General features: G+C 40.4%; 2 protein-coding genes across 3 annotated transcripts; one reads left to right on the top strand and one right to left on the bottom strand.

Moving 5' to 3' along the window:
• Positions 1-285: 285 nt before the first annotated feature.
• On the bottom strand, positions 286-9,040 carry hal (histidine ammonia-lyase). Its single transcript, XM_042495733.2, has 20 exons — positions 8,745-9,040; positions 8,495-8,555; positions 8,202-8,229; positions 8,044-8,118; positions 7,883-7,955; positions 7,689-7,755; positions 7,565-7,602; positions 7,353-7,478; positions 7,075-7,214; positions 6,849-6,896; positions 5,706-5,853; positions 5,493-5,588; positions 5,042-5,100; positions 4,101-4,181; positions 3,863-3,928; positions 3,593-3,758; positions 3,172-3,306; positions 1,187-1,295; positions 989-1,058; positions 286-859 (listed from the first exon to the last, which is right to left on the bottom strand). Exons 1-20 carry the CDS (start codon positions 8,989-8,991, stop codon positions 728-730), a joined length of 1,965 nt encoding a protein of 654 aa, XP_042351667.1. The 5' UTR covers positions 8,992-9,040; the 3' UTR covers positions 286-727.
• LOC121949900 (ETS domain-containing protein Elk-3-like) lies at positions 5,511-20,958 on the top strand. 2 transcript variants are annotated; one of them, XM_088080403.1, is made up of 5 exons: positions 5,511-5,647; positions 15,599-15,807; positions 16,184-16,957; positions 18,616-18,738; positions 20,213-20,958. In XM_088080403.1, the coding sequence occupies exons 2-5, from the start codon at positions 15,601-15,603 to the stop codon at positions 20,309-20,311; spliced, it is 1,203 nt and encodes a 400-aa protein (XP_087936529.1). In that variant the 5' UTR covers positions 5,511-5,647; positions 15,599-15,600; the 3' UTR covers positions 20,312-20,958. The 2 variants fall into 2 exon arrangements, with proteins under 2 accessions (XP_087936529.1, XP_042351668.2); XM_042495734.2 differs by lacking the exon at positions 5,511-5,647 and adding an exon at positions 11,999-12,487.
• The last annotated feature ends 456 nt before the right edge of the window (positions 20,959-21,414 follow it).

Here is a 21,414-nt window from a genome sequence, read left to right as displayed (position 1 = left end):
GACAAAAACAGTGATAGGAGATATACCACTGCTGTTATTGTAACTACTATTACTACTTCAGTACCTCTGCCACTGCTACTATTAAAGTAATCTCTACATACTGTAATTATAAAACTAGAAATAAGCAGGTGTTACATAACTTCTGTCAACCACAAACATGCTCTAAATGTACAGACATAGTACCAGGAATAGTGAGTAGACAGCAGATTACATAATCATGCAAACCTTTAAAGAATGCAGCTTAAAAAACTTTTGTTGTTGTCTTAGACAGAAAGATGACAATCATTTAAGATTTCATATAATTACGCCAGAAAAAACAAAACAAAATGTTAAATCATAGTTTGCTCTACATCATTACAAGCTTTTTTTTATGTAAATAGTACAGTGGCTGAGGTAGTCATGTGGCAATAAAAACTAAATTAGGCACATTTTATAGGGAAAACAAAAGTTTTGATAAATACTACTCTAGTGCACAGTGGTGTGAGGCAAGTTGTATGCAAGTTCATCCCCCATTAATTACAAGAGAAATACCCAGTATTAAGTTACCACGATATCCTCAAGGATTAAAAATGTCAAATGTTACACTATGATTTTGGTCTACAAAAGTCTAAAACATCAAATCAGTCACTGATCTTTGGGGTAGTTTTCATGCAAATCCACTAAAGTCTCAATAAATGATGCTTTCAATTATAGTTAATCCAAATTAAAAGAAAAGTAGGACGTGTGTTCACTCATGGCGAACACGTTTCCTTGGTGATGCTGGAGACTCCAGAGAGAAGGCAGTAGGGGAGATGGGACGGGACTCTGGGATGTACTCTGTCTGATACTTGTCGATGTAAGGTTTGGCCACATTCCACACCTGAGTTGAAAATAGAAACATATCAAACGTAAACTTTTATCCTTTAAATTCCATCCCTGAGGAGATTGGGAACAGTTTGCATCCACAGTAATATGGCGCGTTCCTTCCTCCATAGGATTTGTCACTTGCCTTCTGGTCAAGTAGAAGACGGTGAACAGCTTCAATGTCTGGGGACATGAATCTGTCTTTAATCCACGGTCTGTTAATGACAGAATAGTTTAGGGTTTTAGAGAGTCAGTAGTGGAACAGTGGATAAATATTAACTATCTTGTACATCATTTCTGTGGACTGAAAGTGGTGTACCTTGGCCACATCTGTTTGACTTACTTGACCACACTGCGCACAAGTTCGTAGACCTTTTCCAATGGAGTGGTGGTACGAAGTGGGCGGAGGAACTCGATACCCTGACAGGCCGCCAGCAGCTCTATCGCAAGAACTTGTAACAGAAAACATGCATTAGATTTGACATAATGCATAACCACTTTTTGAGTTAATTTGCTAAAGGATAGTATTTTTTTAAAAATGTCTACTTCAGGTTAGTCATCTTTTTAGCAGTAGTAATTTCAGTCACCAAGTTGAAGCATTACACAATAGCTGATGTCACTACTTTTGACATGTCAAATGACAATCCTGAGTTTGCAGTAAGGCTTCAGCGCTGCATACTGAACACATCAGAGTGATTAATGATATGTTTGAGGGACTGAACCAAAATTAAGGTGCAACATCACACTGATTAATGTAGGATTATTAAATCACAACTGTGGCTTTAAAAAGGCTTCAGCACTCCTTTGGTTTCCTACATGCATGTTCTGAAACATGTTTTCATGAAAGGTCCGGTGTGTAGGATTTAGGAGGATATATTGACAGAAATGGAATATAATACAATAAGATTGTTTCTTTACTGTACAATCACCTGAAAATGATAATCGTGTTTTCATTACTTTCAATAAGCCATTTATATCAGCTCAAAACGGACAAACACTGGCTCTAGATACGGCCGTCTGCGTTTTCACACCAGCCACCGTTGTTGGCAGCTTCTTGGCAACAACAGTGTCGGAAAAACAGATTTTTAAAAAATAATTCTGTTTGTTTTTAATCAACATGTAACTGCTTTATTCTGTGTTTTTACCAGTTTTAATTACTGTGTTTGTGATGGAGAGCAAGAGACCTCTGCAGATGATTAAAACCACTTAACAAAGAACACTGAAGGAATTCAAGCCAGGAGAAGTTTCAGCAGCTTGCAATCTGCAGTCCTCACTGCTAGATGCCACTAAATCAACCTAAATCTTACACACTAGACCTTTTAAGGAGAGACTGTGGAGCCCATTGAAGATGTGCCACTTCATCTAATCCTTAAATTAGTTTTGCAGCATTATGATTGTACTTACATATTCAAAAACTAAACAAACAAGGGAATATCACATAAATTAGATATTACATGTACAAAACTTGTGAGACTCTTCTAATACAATGAAAAAAATACTTCAAGTTTTAACAGTCAGAAACAGAAATAGTATGTTGAAGGCCCCCTGTACTCTTTATAGCTATTATTGTATCCTTTCTTGTGAATATTTTCCACCAAAAATGAAGAGAAATTTAGCTAGAGAGGCAGGAAGTTATTTATTTTAACATGCAGTTTTATGGATAACCATTATATCCACTCAGCATGCTTTAATCTATTACCATGCAGATGTTTGCTGATGCACTTTTGTCCACATTTGGGGTACACTGGCATGATTTTCAATGCTTTTACCTTTGCACTTTTTTTGTGGCAGAGTCAACAGGAACTGGACGTTGCTGCCTGTTGCTTTCAACGCTTACTAAAAATAAGATGGTTATCAGATCTTTTTAAATAATTGTTGATACAAATGACCATTATACTGAACCAAGTAGCAGCTTGTCTAACTGTGATCTTGTTGTTGCTTTGAAGTTAGCCAATTTTCCATTGGTTAGCCTCTTGTCCACGAGTAGATGCCTGCTTCCTTCTGCACGGTCATGCAGCTGTTAGGTGTAGTTCAGTAGAAAGAAAATTGTTCATAACAAGGTCTTTGGATTATCTTGAGTAACCGGGTCATGATTTCTAGAAAGAAACATTTATGTTTTCTTTTTCAAATGTATGTTTTTGGCACTTTGAGCACCACAAGCCGAGTGCCATATAGTTTTATTGCATTTGAGCGAAGGCTGACATCTCTATGGCAACACTCCAACACTCTGCAGCTCACACCAAAATAATTTATGTTTTTGATTGTTGAATGTACTATCCCTTTTAATAGTTACAAAAAAGTCATACCTGGATCTTTAAAGAGCCTTACCTTGCTCCACATGCTCTATGACCCTCAGGGCCTTCCTAGCAGCCCAGCCTCCCATGGACACGTGGTCCTCTGTGGCAGCACTTGTGGACAAAGAGTCCACAGATGATGGATGACACAAAACTTTATTCTCTGAAACTAGACGTTACAAAAATGGAGATTGGAGTTAAGTTTGATGCTACAACATGAAGTAAAAAAAAAAGTAAATACATATAAATATAATTATTAAATGCAATTTTAATTTATAACACCATTTCTTACTCATAAAAACATTGCACCTAAAATTCATCATTCAGTAATAAACCCATATAATGCCACCAACAAACAAAATCTATTTAATGTAATATTAAAGTAGTAGTAACACATATAATTTAATTTTACTGATATCAATGCTTTATTCAATGTGAGTTTCTTGCACACTGACCCAAGGCAGCAGCGGTGCAATGAGCAATCATGAAGCCTGAGTTGAGTCCCCCCTCGTTGACGAGGAAGGCTGGTAGCTCACTCAGAGACGGGTTACACAACCTTTCGATCCTCCTCTCACTGATGGAGGCCAGCTCATGGACTGCAATGGCTAAAAAGTCCAGAGCCTAATAGAAAGGGAAGAGCAATGAAATAGAGGAGAACAAAATCTATACAGCAGAAGAGCAGCAGCAGAAAATATGTTTTATTAGGTACAAACATACATACATACCTTGGCTGGGTATTCACCATGAAAATTCCCACCTGAAATGGTCTCACCTCTTTCTGCAAATACCATCTGGTGTGTTTGTTAAAAAAAGAGAAAAAGATCTCTGACTTCTAGTACAGAATTTATGGCAAACCTAGAATTGGTGATTGAACCAACTTACAGTTTTGATAGCAGAGACATTAGTGTTGCACCTAGAATTACTAACAGTCTAGTTTTATTATTTTATTCCATGGAAGGATACAGGATTGTCAGTGGCACTGTTGATTTCTGTATTGATGATGTTCTGGACAAACTTTATTGTGTCATTGGCGACTCCATGAACCTGTGTACCGAAACAAAAAGGTATACTCAGGAACAGTTGAACAACACTTGGAGCACAGCTCTACTTCAGTTCCAGAAATCTGAATGCTCTGCCTCAGGACCATCACTCATATGGGATTTATCACAAGAAAATCCAGCACAGAGATTTTTCTTTTCATATTGAGCATAAAGTTCATGGTTGTACAGACTGTAAAGTCCTGGGGCCAAATTCATAAAACTGCAGGTTTATGACTAAAATTGTATGTATGCATATATACATACACATTCTTTTCATCAGATTTGTAAAACTGTGTGTACATCTGATTCTGTTTTGTAATTCTTGATCATAATGGGGCTGGGTGCACATGCACATACCTAATTTCAACTCCCACAGTTTGCCATAAATGGGTGTAAATATGCCATTAACATCTGTTGACATATCAATACTTGTGCCCATCCAGCAGTCATTAGACCAGTCAATGAGCAAGATGGCAAAGTAAGAGCACTTTCAATGACGTTATGGCATCAGCAAGGTTCTCCAACAGTGTTTGAGCAGCTGTCATTACACACAGAGGTCGATATTTTTAAATCAAATTATAACAATAATTACTCAAATTTCCACAAGCCATCATGACTGTAAAATTCCAATCAGCATTATTAAAAAGTGTCAGAGGGACGATCAGTTATTCATTCATGGCGTTCAAGTTGAAACTTACTGTACAAAGTGCTTCACAGGATCAAATCAGTTGATAATTAGGTGAATTAGGGAGGTGAATTTATAACTGCAGTTGTGATTGACATTTTACAGAGAGCTGTGTAGCCTTACTCTGAGGGAGTAACTTGGAATTTGAGGATGCATAAATAAACTTGACTTGAGGTTACCTGAGGACAGCATCGCATGGTGTAGGCATCCTGGACTCTGTCACAGAACCGGTGGCTCTCTGGAAAAACATACCAACAGCAGACGACAATTATTAAGTACTATGTGTTTAAGGGTGCAATGCCGGCTTAATGTTACCAAAATGCTATACTTTATTAATCTGTTTGGGAAGATACACCCTCTGCATCTGAACCGCTATAACTATTTATGAGCTGTGGGCAGCCACAGTGCTGCAGCTCTGAAACCAGTACCTTGATCAAGCGCAGTGCTAAAAATATTCCTGTATGTGTTTTAGTTGGGAGGAAATGCCCACAAACATGGCAGAACTGTAACTCTACACACTGTGGCCCTATGAGCCATATGTTTGAACACAGGACAGCAAAAGCGCTGTGTGATTATGATGATATAATGTTAAGTTACTTGTGTGTTTAGAATATGGATCTGTCCTCTGACCTGCAATCTGGGATGAATGGTGATCAGAATCCAGCAGTGAGCGGAAGCGGAGGGCCACCTCTATCTGTCCCGGGTGGGGCCGCAGTGCATGGATGTCTGCAGGATGAAACCAAAAAACAAAAAATGGAGGAGAAGCAGAATCTTTGACGTTTGAGGTAAATGTTTTCATCTAGTTTTGTGAATGTTTTATTTTTATGTTTTGCTGCTGCTTACCACTGTCAAAGGCCTTGGTGGTTCCCTTAAGTACCTCCAGGGTCAGAGCAGCAATGATGTCTGCCTGCTGAGCAATCGCCTGGGCTCGCTCCACGGCCTCCGCCCCCAGAGAGGTGATCATTTGGGTCCCATTGATCAGAGCAAGACCCTGTGAGGGAAAGGCAGAGTGAGAGGGATGTACTTTCCACAGTGTGCACTACATTGTGATGCATAATTGTAAATATAAACAGTATCATTGTTCTCATCATCTTTTATTTTTTACCACGTTTTCACCTGTCATCTACATGCAAAGAGAGTTCGAGGTCATCAAAACATATTTTTTAAAATGCCTACTAAGTTGCGGATTTTTCAAAATTCAGGTTACCGTGTATTTATACAGTCTGTGATATGGACATGTAAAATGAAGGCGTTTGGTAAACAATGATTTTCAATTCGTGCATGTCAGTTGTTGCTTTGTATAATGAGCTTGTGACAGAAACAACACTACCAACAGCAGACTGCTGGTTTGTAAACATCTTGTCAGCATTGCTTGGTCCAACAAATACTTTACACTTATACTTAGTAATACTGCACCACTTCCTGGAAGAATGTCTACACCACCCGTGTTATTTGGTCCGCCAGAAATTACGGTTTTGGATCGGGCCAGGTTTAACCAGCAGATGATGGGACAATTTTGAGAGCAGGATTGCTGTAGATGAGGAGTGGAAGGACAACTTTTGCATGTCAAGAGCATCACTTATATCGTTGAGAGAGTTTCTTGCCCCTTATATTGAAGGGGCATGAAACTCACAATGTCAATGTCTCACAATGTCAGTCATTGTTTTGATAAAGGTAACGTAAGCATGTGCACTTGGCACCGTGCACTACCTTTACAACAAGAGGAGACTGTAGATGACGGCTGCTGGCGAGCGTTTGGAGTAGTATGAAGATATTTTGAAAAACAATAGTAGTGTAGACCAAAATTAATTTAAAATGGGGGAGGTGGGAGGGGATATCTGTTTTTAAAAATATCTATATGTTTAGATAGAGCCTAAATTCTTTAATTTGGGAGAATTCACAATGTGTCCCTAGTGAACCTTGGGTCACGTTCTTTAGTGCAAGCAAATCAAATATTGGGGAGCATGATTGGTTTCTAAACATTACCTCTTTGGGCTGTAGTGATATTGGCTTCAGTCCATGGGCCTCCAGGACCTGGCCAGAGATGAAAGCAAAAAAAACATGTAAAAGGTCAAGGGTCATCAAAAACCAAACATGTTTTCCTACTGGACCCTGCGACCTGTCACTCTAAAAAGCAAAAAGGCACACTTCCTGCAGCACTGAGCAAGTTATTATTGTTCACCCATGGAAAGCTGTATCTATGAGGTCTTACATATTTGGCATCTGCCCATCCGCTCTTAGGAGACCACATTTTCCCCTCTCCCATCAGCCCTAGGGCCAGGTGAGAGAGTGGAGCGAGGTCCCCACTAGCACCCACTGTTCCCTTCTCTGGGACGAAGGAGAGGCAGGAAGCTGCAGGAATAAAGTGAGTTAGAGATGAAGATTAGTCTTTTGACAGTCGGCTTTCCCAATACTGATCCCTAAAGGAAGTTATCAGCAGTGAGCACAAACCGACAGGTTAGATAAGGTAAAGTGAGACTGGTGGCTCACCATTGAAGGCTTGGATCATGGCATGAAGCGTTTCCAGAGAAATCCCGCTGTGGCCTTTGGCCAGAACATTGATCCTGAGAGCGAGCAGCATGCGGGTCCTTTCTGGGCTGAGTGGGTTTCCCACACCTACACACCAGGGCATAACATTTATAATATTGATACAAATAAAACCTAAAAAAAGACTAATAAAGCTTTGCAAAGAGCTTTACTACCTGCTGAGTGTGACCGCACCAAATTCTCTTGCAGCTCTCTGTAGAATAAGCACACATCAGCACATAAAAACAACTCATTTTCTGACAGAAAATCTAGCAAAATACAGTTAAATATTGTCTTTACTTGAGCTTGCTGACAGGAATGACTGTTCGGGCAAATTTGCCAAAACCAGTTGTGATTCCATAGACAACTGTGGGGAACAGAGAGTGAGAGATGAAGAGAACTTAAAAACTGGATCGCTGATTTCGGAAACTGTATTTTTGCAGTAGCTGGTTAAGATCAGTGCCTTTGAGGTCTTAATCATTAAATATCCAAACCTTTGTTTTCTTTGACAATGGTGTCCAAAAGTTCTCTGGCTTGCACAACTTTTTTTTCCGCCTCCTGATTCAGCTAAAAATGTTGGTGAGAGAAGAGATTGTATTCAGTCAAATATTACACAGACCAGTTGTGACAACAAATACCATTTGTCGATCATTACCTTTATCTTGTAGAGTCCCCTTCCTAAGTTGACCAGATCTGTCGATGTCAGGCTGTTGCCATCCAGGGAAATGTACTGCAGAATGTGAGCCGTGTTACACATAAACAGTCAGTACAATTTGTTTTTTTTAAGTTTAACTGAGAAACACTAACACTTACCTCTCCAGGTTCTTTGTATGCTGCTGTGCTATTTCACATAGTAAGATTAAGGATAACAGTCACCAAAATGCTTAAAATTTTATTAAAGAAATTATTCATTTAAAAAATGTTATCAAATATATGATTTAAGTTCAATTTGTTTTTAAAAGTTGGTGTCATTCACGATTAAAAACAATGTTATGGGGAAAAAAACAAATTTATAAAATGATTTAATATATAGTACTCAATACCAACAGTGCCCACCTACCCTCTATAATTAATATGTAACAAATACTTAATAAATGAAAGGATACAGGTGAGAAACTCCAGGCTCATATGGGATGAAGTCAGGAGACATTGTGTCGCCTTCAATAGCTGTCAGTGCGGGATAATACAAATTGAACAAGTTTTATCCTACTAATCATATTTACCGTCTTGCAGTTTTGGTACACACGCGCAATTACGCACAACCAGTGGCAAAACATTCTCCCAAATGTAATGCATAAAAGCATAATCAACATAAAGTAAAATGAACATTCCTCATATTTTAAATGCACACATTACCGAGCTCGACAAAGTCATTATCCTCCAATACATCGTCGATGCTGTCATCCGCGTCCAGTAAACCCAGACCCTGACACCTGCGCACAACAAAACACGTGTCCTTTAAAGACTTGATGCCACCGTTGTCCGGTTTGTTCTTCATGTAACGTTTAAGGGCTTCGAGCCCGAGCCACTGGATGGTGTTGGTGGTATCCCGGCAGGGCACTGCCAGCCACTCATCTCGGATGTGGACAGTAAAACAAGGCATTGCGCTTCAGTGAGACTCTGCTGCAGTGAGCGCTGCTCTCTGCTCCACAGGGTACCACCTTCAGTCGCCTAAAGTTCAGCCGCCAATCAGACGCACCGCTCGGGAGCCACGCCTCGCCGGTGTCGCACCTCTGGGGACCATTGACCTCCACAGGTCGGTCACTTAGATGTTTGGACACATTGACCCAAAGGAGTTCACGTGATATTACCACAGAGATTTTCCGGCGGTGACAAAAATGGATATGTTCAGGAGTATGAAGGAGCCAAATGTGATTTGTCTGCCGACTTTTTGTATAAGCTGACATACAGCCAATACTCTCCCAAAAAATCAATTATTGTTTAAAAAGTCTTTTGAATCGGATTCATAAAATGTCATAAATTTAAAAACAAACAAAACGTGTATCCAGTTACTACTAGTGCTGTCTTGCTCTCAGACATTTTGAGTGCATGAAATTATATAGAAGGTGGACACAATATTATGAACATTTGCAGCTCCATTTGTTGATTCAGCATTAGGTAGTAGGAATGCAACAATTTAATCGATGGTGTGTTTTTTTCTATAAAGATTTAATGCATCATCACAATCTCACTTTTTTATTTATTTTCTATTTATTTATTTTCATTTATTTATTTTACAATCCATCCATCCATCCATTTTCTTCCGCTTATCCGGGGTCGGGTCGCGGGGGCAGCAGCCTAAGCAGGGAAACCCAGACTTCCCTCTCCCCGGCCACTTCGTCCAGCTCTTCCCGGGGGACCCCGAGGCGTTCCCAGGCCAGCTGTGAGATGTAGTCTCTCCAGCGTGTCCTGGGTCTTCCCCGGGGCCTCCTACCGGTGGGACGTGCCCTGAACACCTCACCAGGGAGGCGTCGTTATTTTACAATTTAATTTAATTTAACCAGATTAGAATACTGAATTATTCTGAAATGTGCCCAGCAATGTAAGGTGTAAAATAATTCAAGTAATACTTACTAAACATATGTCCTTATTCTAAGGCACTCTAAGAATGAAATGTATTTACATGTATTTATCTTATTTTCTAAAAGTCAAAAGGCTTCTGCAGCGTTTTTCATTTGTGTTAATTGCGTGAAACATTGCAATTTGATGCAGTATACCTCAAGTCAACATAGTGTTTTGGACACCACTGTTGGGTTGTGATTGAAGGCTTGCATGTGTCGATAATACCTGAGCAGATTCCACTTCATTTATAAGCATAAAATGGCCTCATTACCCAGAATGGCTTTAACCACATCCCAAATTTTTCAGTAAATTACTCTTTCAGATTAGATTTTGCTTCGTCAGATTTTTGTGAAATGCATCTTGCATCACAGAGTAAACACTAAACAACTAAACAAAGCATACATTACAAAGCAATCAATTTCATCACAGGCTTGCTTGTTCACTGCTTGACTGCAGGCTTTAAACACACTATCTGGGTGTATTACATCAGATCCTTGGTGTAACATTACCTCTGGCCTCCTGAGAGCCCACATTCGGATTTAACCAACAAACAGATTTAGGAACAAATAGTTTATCTGTTCAGTTTAAATTGACAAGAAATCTTAAATGGAAAATTGGTTTTCATATATATATAATAATATAGGATAATATAGGATCTGACGGAATACTAGCAAAGCTTTTTTTAAACTGAAAAATAAATAAATAGATAAATTCTGCCTAAATGTAACCATTGCTTAGTGTCCCCTCTAAATGTAGCCATTGCCTAGTGTTGCCTTGGGCCAAGTGGTCAAAGGTGCATACCATGCATTTGCACTGGTTCAGTGACAGTGGAGGACCTCTTGTTGCATGTCATCCCCTCTTGTCATCACATGCCTAATTAAATAAACACAAAAATGCCTGGAAAAAAACCCTAACTTAAAATATAAATGTAACCATCTAACAGCCTCTACCAAACGAGATTAACGTGTTATGGGCCAATCAAAGTGCTTCGTTCCTGTCATTAAGTACAATTGTGAGGTACTTGTACTTTATTTGAGTTTATAATATGTTATATGTTATATTATATGTTGCCCTCTACTCCACTATGTTTTGGATGTCAATATTATACTAGTGTTGCAATTCTTACTTACCGTACTTAAGTATATTTTGATGCGAAACTTTTGTGTTTATTTATTTGAGAACTGGGGATGCAGGACATTTACTTGTAGGAGAGTATTTCTACAATGTAGCATTACTACTTTTACTGATGGTTCTTAAGTATAGGCCTATTTTGATTCCAATACATTGTTTTTTTTTGAGTACTTAATTATTTCAGGATTGTTAATGCAGGACTATTACTTGTAACAAAGTACATTTACAATGTAGTATTGTTACTTTTACTTATGGCACTTGAGTATATTTTGTTTCCAATACTTTGATTTACTGGTATTTGAGTAATTTGTTTTTGAGAATTTTAAATGTAGGACTATTACTTGTAACAGGGTACTTTTACAATGTGATATTGCTATTTTTACTTATGGTAGGCTATATATATTTCAAACTATTATTTAATACATACATACATACATACATACATACATACATACATATATATATATATATATATATATATATATGAGAGAGAGAGAAAAATTTTAATGCAGAACTTTTAATAAAGTACGTTTACAATGTATTATTGTTACTTTACTTATGTTCCTTGAGTATATTTTGATTCTAATACTATTTTACTGGTATATGAGTATTTGGAGAATCTTGAAGGCAAGGCTATTATTTGTAGCAAAGTACTTTTAAAATATAGTAGTTTTACAATGTAGTATTTTTGTATAGCAACACTACACTAAAGTAAAGAATCGGAATAATTATTCACTGCGGCGGATCACGAAAACAACAACAATAATAATAATGATAATAATAATAATAACAACAACAATACCGAAAATCACGTGACTTCGGGGCTGTGAAAGAAAGTTTCAGGACTGGGGCGCTGGTAGAGCGTGCGCCTCATGTGCAGAGGCTATGTGTCCTCGCTGCAGCGGCCTCGGGTTCGAATCCGACTGGCGGCCCTTTGCTGCATATCATCCCCACTTTCTCATCCCCATTTCCTGTCATCTCTCCAGCTTTTCTATCTAATGAAGGCCAAAAAAGTGTCAGAACTAACCAGGCGCCCCTGAACGCATCACGGCGGCCTGCGGACTGATGATGTCAGTTTACGGGCTGTAGGAGTTTCTTTATCACCATGTGTGCCGACACAAAGTAGGCCCACTGCTGGCCGTCAGCGGGCAGGCAGAGGAGAAGAGGAGGGGAGGAAAAGTGTGTTTACACAGACGGCAAACTGCCTGGGGAATCGTCGGGGAGAGGAAGTCAGCCGGCTCTGTGTCTGCCTGCTCCAACTTCCTGCTCAGAAAAAGAAAAAGCCCAGGATCCTATTTCAGTCCAGCACAACTGTGTAGACCAGAAGCAAGCATGGAAAAACAAGGAATCACACGAGCTTCACCGTAAAGTTTCACGGAGGGAAAACACCGAGTCGGAGATCGCAGGTAACTTAAAAAAATAAACGGACATCTTTCTATGAACAGCGCTTTGTTGTCTTGTAGAGAGAAATAACGCATGATTAGTCCTCTTAGCCATTGTATTTAGCCTTCACGTGAATTATCTTTGTTGAGAGGTTTTCGCATTGTGTAAAACTTTTCAGAGCGCGTGTATATTTAAGTTTTAAGTAAGAATAGTAAAGCACAGATGCGGACACGGTTGTGCCTTCTTCCGGTCCGAGCAACATCTTGAAAATGAGTCAGTGGGGCAGAATAGTGATCCAGACCTCCGTGCGTAACACTGCAACTTCTAACTCCCGAAGACAGCTGTAGCCTTCCCAGAAAAAGAAGCAAACAAAAGACGAGCAATGCACAAACACTCTGCTGTCTAGAGATGCGTCTTTTACGGGCCCCCGTTGAATTTTCCACCGTCTGCGAACAGGAAGAGAGTAGATTTAGTCATGGCTAAGTAATGTCTGCACACACCATCTAATCTCATTAGCAGTTTCCGTTCAGCCAACACTGGATGGCTTTGTGCGTACAGCGAGACTTCTCAGTCCGAGCATCCGCAGCAGGGCTCCCGATTCCCGACCAAAACCACCACAATGCCCCTGTAATACGCCTAGAAGGAGTCGTACCATGTCTGCGGTTCTCACTGACTTTTGGTTGCATTGGATTTTTATCTGTGTGGTATGGATATCACTCTTAATATTCAAATATAAGTAGTGAGGTTACTGATATGTGAAGGAGGTATGTCTGACCTGCAGTGGCTGCTCCATACTTTAAACAGTCTCTGTGCTATTTGCAGCATCTTGCAAAGGTGAATGTTTATAAGTCACATTGGCCTAATTGTAGACCTGACAGGCAAGCTCTGCTTCTTCTTCAAAGTGTTTAAAAGCCAAACCAAAGTATGGGCTCAGATTGGTTAAAAGGGTGGAGCTGTGGAAAAGGGGACAATGATTTGATCTTTTGACCTGCTCCCTTTGGGATTTTGGTGGGAAGTGTGGCCGGAGTGGGGAAACGGTCCCCTGCTGTGGGATCCCCTCTCTTCAACATTTGTCCTTGGAAGTAGAATAGGAGGAAGTCCTGACTTTGACAGGTTTGTAGTTTCGCATGGCAGATAGAAAGCTCAGGGGATAGCTTGTGTCGGAAATGAGTTCAGCCCTCCCGCTGTCGTCTGGACGGAGTCTGTTATCATTGTTTCTGAGCATCAGTCACTAATCGCTCCTCACATCCAGAGATAAGACAGCAGAGAATGCCAGATCAGGTCCATCAGTATGGAATCACTATACTTGTGCCAAAACAGTACCTCAGTGATGCCCTAATGACCCTATTTTTGATACTTTGAGAACTATTATTTCTTTTTAATTTCTATTGAAGAAAAGAAGTCAAACTTATCTCACAGACAGCCAGAAAGTACATTGATAAATACAATTGAGTCTAAATTGGAAAAACTGTCTTAAACACTTAGTGTCTGATTAAAAAATAAGTGAAGATGTCAAATCAGCTACAAACCCCATCAGAGATTTAATCCAAACTTTTAGTATACTATAGTTTTTGATACTTTGTGCTACAGACTCGTTGCACTTGGACTTGGCACAAAAAATTATTGAAGTTTGAGCCCTGTCTATATGCATCTCTCTGGTATTTTTGCCTCTAACTAATGATTACTGTCACTGATTTGTATCTTAAATGTTCAGTGTGTAGGATTCAGTTGCATTTATTGGTAGAAATGGTAAATCATTTTTATAACTATGTATTCTTTGGTGTATAATTACTTGATAATAAGAATTGTTGTGTTTTCGGTACCTTAGAATAAGCTGTTTATATTTCCATAACAAGTGGGTCTTCATCCATTACGTCTGCCATGTTATTCTACTGTAACCCAGAATGGACAAACCAAACACAGACTCTAGATAGGGCATTTGATTACCCTACTTTTCGGATACACTTGGCATACGAGAGAAGTCCTGCAACCTCACTGCTAAATGCCATTAAATCCTACACATTAGACCTTTCAAACATTTCTCCACATCTAAAATGCCAGAAAAGAAAAACACATGGCTACCACAGTTTCTCTGAGCCGGAGGCAATACTTTTAAATTGCTTGCTTTATCTTATCAAAAGTCAAAAACTCAAACATTCAATTCAAAATGATACAAAAAAAGAACAAATTCTTAAATTTTAGATGGTGAAAAACCTCATGTTTTGCCATTTTAACTTAATAAATGACTTAAAGATGAACTGATTTTCAAAATTTTTGCCAACTCCTTACTCATCATTAATCGATTAATAAATCCTTTCAGTACTACTGTGGTGTTGCTGTCTGTGGTGACAGAAACACCCCCCCCTCCACTATTAATACATGGAGCTCCTAGCAGGCAGACAGGAGCTTGGAGGCTGCACATTCCTCTATTAAAGGAATAACCCACCCTGGGCCCGTCATACTTCCTGTGGAGAGAGGGCCAGGTTGAACCGCAGCATATTTCTGGCTTGAGCTGTTGTTCCTCCTTATATTTTTTCTCTTCTGCTGCTGCTGCTACATTACACTACACTCTTTAAAACACACTGTTCTATTCATCAGCAGTCTACTTGTCCTTACACCACATGTTATAGGCCATTCCCTCTTCAGCCAGTAACCTAATTTAGTCTGTATGCAGTAAAGCACACCAGCAAGACAGAAATACTGCAAAAAGAACCTTTAATTAAGATGAATCATCAGCTCTTCTTGTCCTAAACAGTCCTTAAATACACAAAAATTGTTTCATCAGCAGTTATTTGGCACAGGTCTTGACTAAAAAGTAATGAGCTCAAAGTACAAAGAACTACCAGGCGTGTTTCCCTCAGAGGTTTGAGTTTTGTACTTATTCTGTCATTGTAGCATCTGGCAGGTAGTGCATGTGTAGGTAGTTTTGGTGCTTTTTCTGTCAGCTGACACCTCCGGGGGACGATGTTCCATTTTTATCTCGAAGGCAATAAAAAGCCACAGGAGGACAATCTTAGATGACATCATATGATTTTATTATTTTTTTTAAATTAACCAGTTAGGGCTTTGATGTTGAGTCCTTTCCTCTGTCCCAGTTAAATGTTTTCTCTCACACCGATCATGTCTCGCTGCAGGTATGGATAGTGCCATTACTCTGTGGCAGTTCCTGCTGCAGCTGCTGCTGGACCAAAGTCACAAGCACCTCATATGCTGGACGTCCACAGATGGAGAGTTCAAGCTCCTGAAGTCAGAGGAAGTGGCAAAGCTGTGGGGGCTACGCAAGAACAAGACCAACATGAACTACGACAAGCTGAGCAGAGCACTGCGTTACTACTATGACAAGGTTAATATAACCGGCTATGGTTAATGTACAGGAGCTGCTTCTGTGTAACAGTCCAACCAGTCATCTCATTACAGCTTTTGTAACTGATAAGACCTAAAGGCATGTGTGAGGAGTGAAGCACCACGTTGCATTCTTTGTCGCACTTCTCTTAAAACCACAATCTCCCCTGATAGACACTTCCACTTCCTCTTTCTCAGCAAACACACAGTAGAAATCCGGCTTTGATGCAGCACTCTGCCTCAGTGTGGCATTTAGCCTTTGCTGGACTAACAAGCCCCCCCCGTGATGATTGACACAGATTCTGCTTTTATTTTCTCGGTTTATATCCAATAGTGTACAGAGTTCTGCTTATTAATGGTGTTTGTTTATTTTACAGAATATCATCAAGAAGGTGATCGGCCAGAAGTTTGTCTATAAGTTTGTGTCCTTCCCTGAGATCCTGAAGATGGACCCGCAGGCAGTGGAGATGGGCCTGGCTTCTGGAAGGTTTCCCTTCCAAGAGGGAGAGGCCTCTGAACTGGAGGTAGAGGAGGAGGAGGAGGAAGAAGGGGAGGAGGAGGCCCAGAGGAGGACCCTGGCAGCCCTGGGGGCGCAGCAGTGTCGGAATGACTACCTTCGCTCAGGTCTCTACTCCTCCTTCACCATCAGCTCCCTGCAGAACCAGCCCGAGCTGCTCCGTGCTCTGCGGGAGCGCCAGGAGGAGCCACGCTCCGTCATCCGCTTTGGCACCAATGGCAACGAAAGGAGCTCCCCTCCCTCTGCCAAGCCAGACTCCTACATCTCCCCCAGGCCACCTAAACTCCGCTCCCCGTCCTCTCCCTCAACCCAGCCCAGCCGAAGCTGGAGCCCCACAGCCAAGGAGGAAGAGGAGGACTCTGACCAGAGCGCTCAGCCCCTCAACCTCTCCTCTGGGCACAGGGAGCGAGCGCTGCAGCCTCCTGAGAAGAGGAGCAGCAGCAGTGGTAGAAGTAGTTCTACGAGTAGTAGTAGTAACCAAGGAGATGGACTCCCACCAAAAAGCAAAAAGCCCAAAGCTCTGGAGATTTCATCCCCGTCCATGCTGCTCGCAGGGAGCGATATCGGCTCCATCGCCCTCAACAGCCCGGCGCTGCCATCTGGGTCACTCACTCCTGCCTTCTTCACTGCACAGGTGAGAGGATTTATCTCAGTGATACATAGTGGCACTCTGTGTCCTGTGGTCAAGAGACTCTAAGATTGTCAGCACTTTGGGGAACTGGTGACCCATTCAAGGTGTGTTCTGAACACACCTCCTCTAAAACCTCTCTCTGTCTAGTCCAGACGTGTTTACACACCCCAATGCCACCGTTTGACTCATTGTCAAGCTCTCTTATTTCTGCTCCCAATTGTTTAAGGTAGACTAGCAATCATTTTGCTGTGTGCCAGCCAGAGCTGGAGTACAGTGAGCCCAAAAATAATCAAATCTCAGAAAGAAAGAGAATAATTTTGTGATGCTATCTGTGTGTGGTGGCCTGGCTGGCCACAGGGATATGATGGGATCTATCCAGAGTATGATGTCAGTGTGCCTAAAGTGGTCAGAGAGACATCTGACACAGCCTGGCATGTGTTGGTGGAAACTGTACTGCTATATTTATTTACGTAGTCACTTGAGCCAATATTTCCTTCAGAAATAAACAGGGAAAAGGTCTGAAAAAGAGAAATTGGTGTGATTTTGAAGGTAAAATGTGCACAGATACTTTCATGTTGGAAGGCAATTTTATAGTTTTGCACAAATGCAAATTTAGAGTCATTTAATGAGTCATTGTCTGTGTTTGGTTTGGGATTAAACCTTTCAAAATAAACAGCTCTGTGGGGTAAAAGCCAAAATTACTGCCAGCTTGTTTCTGTGCTGCAAATAACAGGCCTTATAGAAGCATGTCTATACTCAAATTTAAGTGCTGGTCAAATGTAAATTTGTTTGGTTAACTGTGGTAAATTCAGTACGAATTGACTGCTGTAAGGTTGATTCAGGTTTTACAGTACAAGTTTTTAGAGTATGTTCTGCTACAAATTTAGAGCCAAATTAATCCCGCTGTGACTTTTTGGTTCATTTTGGTCTTTGTGATAACGCTACAGGCTCTGCTACAAGCATCAACTGGTCTTTAATAATCTGTTTCAGTTATTAATGTGTTTACATTGGAGCTGTTACAAAGTCAAATAACTCCGCCACATCAGGGGTTTTATCCACACGTTGAGAGAGCCATTAATACTACACTCACACCGTCTGTTTATGAGGGCGCAAAAAGTGAGATCAGAGGAAAACAAGCAATTTACAGGAATCTTCTGCAAGTCCAAGCTATGAGAGAGGGGAAGAGGCCCTAAGTGATGCCATATGCTCCAATAATTCCATTAATAATGGGAGCAGGGCTGGGTCCCTCCGCAACACTGGCTCACTTCTCTGAGGTGACACAGGGGGAAAGTCGGGGGAGGGGGAGAGAAGACCAGGGGAGAGAAGGAGAAATTGATTTCATATGTTTTCTCTCTAGTTAGCGTTCCAACAAGTGCTTGAGGACACCCCCCTCCCCCAATCAACAACCCCCACCTCCTCCTCACGTCACCCCTGTATTCTGGGGAGAAACCACAGACTTCCTTCCGGCTCCGTCAGTTTGTTTTTCCAAACGCCAATACACGTCCATTTATCATTTCAGCATGTTTCACATTACTGAAGCCCTCACAGCAACGCTCTCCAACCAGTAGGTCTCTGTGTTTGTATTTTAAAATATGTTGTCTTCACTGGTTCCTCTTATTTACTCGTAGGCTCCCTCCCTCTGTGTTTCTCCCCCCTCGTAGACTCCCTCTGGTTTGCTGCTGGCTCACAGTCCGCTGTTGTCAGGCATCCACTTCTGGAGCAGTTTGAGCCCCGTCGCTCCGCTCAGCCCCGCCCGGCTGCAGGGCCACAGCTCCCTCTTCCAGGTGAGAATCAAACACATGTATAGACACATAAAAATAGCAGATGACAACAAACAGTGTGCTCAAACGATTATTATTTATTGGTAGTGTTTAAAAGCCAAAGAGGAAGTTGGGAGGCTGCAGGTGAAATTTGCACTGCAGCAAAATTTTTGTCCTTCCCAGCAGTAGTTAAAATCAGGTGGCAAACATTATGGCAGGTGACTAAGATGGCAGAATTTGCAAATATTTGCAACAAGTAATAAAAAGATCGGCTCCAGTTTTTACAGCATGAACATATATGAAACAACTTGTTTCTTTAACGCATCGAGTACATTAAAGGTGTACTACCCAGTAGTTTGTGTTCATTGACAAACAGACCAATCTTAGTTACGGCCTCAGTAAGTGAGTGGACACCACTGGTGTCTGAGGCCTGTAATGTAAGTTTTTAACCCCATATTTATCATGCTTAGTCTGAGTCACTGCCCTTCCCAAAACTTCACAAAAGCTGCACTGTTTATTTCTTTGCAAATTATTTGTTTTGATCATTTTGTTGCATCTTTAATGCATTTAAAATTTGCCATTCATTTATTACTCTTAAAGTGTACATGCTCAGTGTTTCACCTTGCTATATTTGCATGCTTTAGGCACTGTGCCTCTTTAATGCCTCCCACTTTAGGTCGGGCACCTGTCCAAACCCAACCTCACCTGATCACTATGGGTGCACACGCCCATAAACAGTTTATGACCTTTTTCAACTGTAAATCCAACCCGAAAGGAAAACATGCTCAGCATCTGTTTTATCTAAGAAGCTAACATTTCTTATTTTAATCATTTTCATTTCATCAAATGTATCTAATGGAGTAGAAAAGCAATTGAATTTCTGTTTTTCTAACAGGCTACCAAAAGTTTAATTTGTAATGCAAATTGCATGTCTTCTGTGTATTAATATTTGTATGAAAATCCTGCATCTTTAAATTTGCAAGTATTTACTTGACAGAAAGCATGTATAACACTTGAAAACAATATGTTTTTGAGTTCTGCAAAATAACAGATACCGGCGGTTGTGAAACTAGTTGAGACTTAGTAAGCAGGTCCAGCAGAGGTGTCCTGTTTCAGCGCTCATGAGAGGGAGAGGAAATCCTGTGAATACTTCCTGTTTGAGCCCAGGGGAGCCAGTCTGAACAGGGTGGACTGGTTCGAGAGCTGCTCCTCATTTGTGAAACACACACAGGCACACACACACACACACACACACACCAGTCACACCCACACAGTCGCGCACACACATACCATACCGGATCCTTTGTGCACAAGTAATGTTGACTTCTCCTTCTGTTGTGGAGGTACAGGGGACAGAGACGAAAAGGAAGAGGCACAATGAATAAAAAAACAGGAAACCAGAGCAGTGACAATGCTGCAGTTCCTCACCGGAAAGCAGCTTTCATAGAGCCTCCGTCCCCTCCTCTCTAACTCTCAGCCCCTTTCTCTTCCTCCACAGTTCCCCAGCCTAATCAACGGACACATGCCTGTCCCCCTGCCAAACCTGGAAGGAACACCCTCCTCCCTGCTCCTGTCCCCCACCACCCACAAATCCTGATCCAGGGTCTGTAAAAAATCTTCATTCATCTTTTGTTCTTACCATCACTATCATCATCATCAGCAGCGATCTTTTGTCCGTCTTGTTAAATTTTACTTCAGAAAAGTCAGACGAGACAGTATGTGACCTCACTTTTTTGCACTTGAGTTGCTTCAGATTCCAGTGGTTGAAAGCACTTGGTAAAAGCCATACGCCGCGATGTCTGTGAGACGTCTGGCTCTTGATAAAGTACAGCACATTTCCACATGACCCTGTCCACGATGGACAGTAGTGACGTTTAGCTAGCGACAAAAGGCTAGCCAGCCGCTCAACCTGCGCAGTTGTTTTAATCTTGTAAAAAAAAAAAAAACAAATCTTTTTTTAGTAAGTGTTCATCACAATGTGAAACTGGTTGTTTCTCTTGTGTGGTATTGTATGTATTGTATGCACTATGCTTCTCAGATAGTACCGGCTGTGCCTTGTTGTTCTATTTTACTTTTCTAAATTCTTTTAATGAAGACGAGATTACAAATCAATGAAAAATCTTTGTAACACTTGTAATGTTCCTTTTTTTATACTGGACTTGGTATACAGTTTGTATTCTGTATAATTTTGTATTGTGAAGAATGTCTTGTCATTTTCAATAAACAAAGCATTGAATGCGTGAACACAGTGCTTTAAACTTTTTACAGTATCTAAAACGAAATACCATACTGACCCTTTTTATGATTTACTGTCTTTTTTGTGAAAAACTATTTTTTTGACGTACAATATTATCACATCTCTTATGACACAACCTATAACATATTTTTGATATACGTTTTATAACATACTATACATGATTTAATGACAAACTGACAATTTTTTGGCACACTATATTTAACTATAACATATTTCTTATAACATAGTATACTATGTCATGGTTATGACTTCACTATTTTATTATTATGCTAATGGATATACTATACAACTTTTTTGACAAACTACACTATAATTTTTTTTTACATGGCTCCACTATAAAATATTATTGAATTACTATGCTATGAATTATTATTTTTTTGCATAGGATACTGTACAATCTTTGACATGTTATACTTTGACTTTTTGACATAATATAATGACTT

Source organism: Plectropomus leopardus, chromosome 7 (assembly GCF_026936395.1).
Source record: "Plectropomus leopardus strain MGB_pleo_1.0 chromosome 7, ASM2693639v1, whole genome shotgun sequence".
Classification (NCBI taxonomy): domain Eukaryota; kingdom Metazoa; phylum Chordata; class Actinopteri; order Perciformes; family Serranidae; genus Plectropomus; species Plectropomus leopardus.
The sequence above is the reverse complement of the archived record's forward strand: the minus strand, read 5'-3'. Positions and strand labels throughout refer to the sequence as shown.

Excerpts from the sequence above, each read along its gene's own strand:
- hal (XM_042495733.2), bottom strand. The coding sequence starts at position 8,991 with ATGCCTTGTTTTACTGTCCACATCCGAGATGAGTGGCTGGCAGTGCCC. Across the intron at positions 8,556-8,744 it reads TAATGACTTTGTCGAGCTCG|CTATTGAAGGCGACACAATG; the intron begins GTAATGTGTGCA and ends CCGCACTGACAG. Across the intron at positions 1,059-1,186 it reads CTTGTGCGCAGTGTGGTCAA|ACCGTGGATTAAAGACAGAT; the intron begins GTAAGTCAAACA and ends TGTCATTAACAG.
- LOC121949900 (XM_088080403.1), top strand. The coding sequence starts at position 15,601 with ATGGATAGTGCCATTACTCTGTGGCAGTTCCTGCTGCAGCTGCTGCTG. Across the intron at positions 15,808-16,183 it reads TGCGTTACTACTATGACAAG|AATATCATCAAGAAGGTGAT; the intron begins GTTAATATAACC and ends TTTATTTTACAG. Across the intron at positions 18,739-20,212 it reads GCCACAGCTCCCTCTTCCAG|TTCCCCAGCCTAATCAACGG; the intron begins GTGAGAATCAAA and ends CTTCCTCCACAG.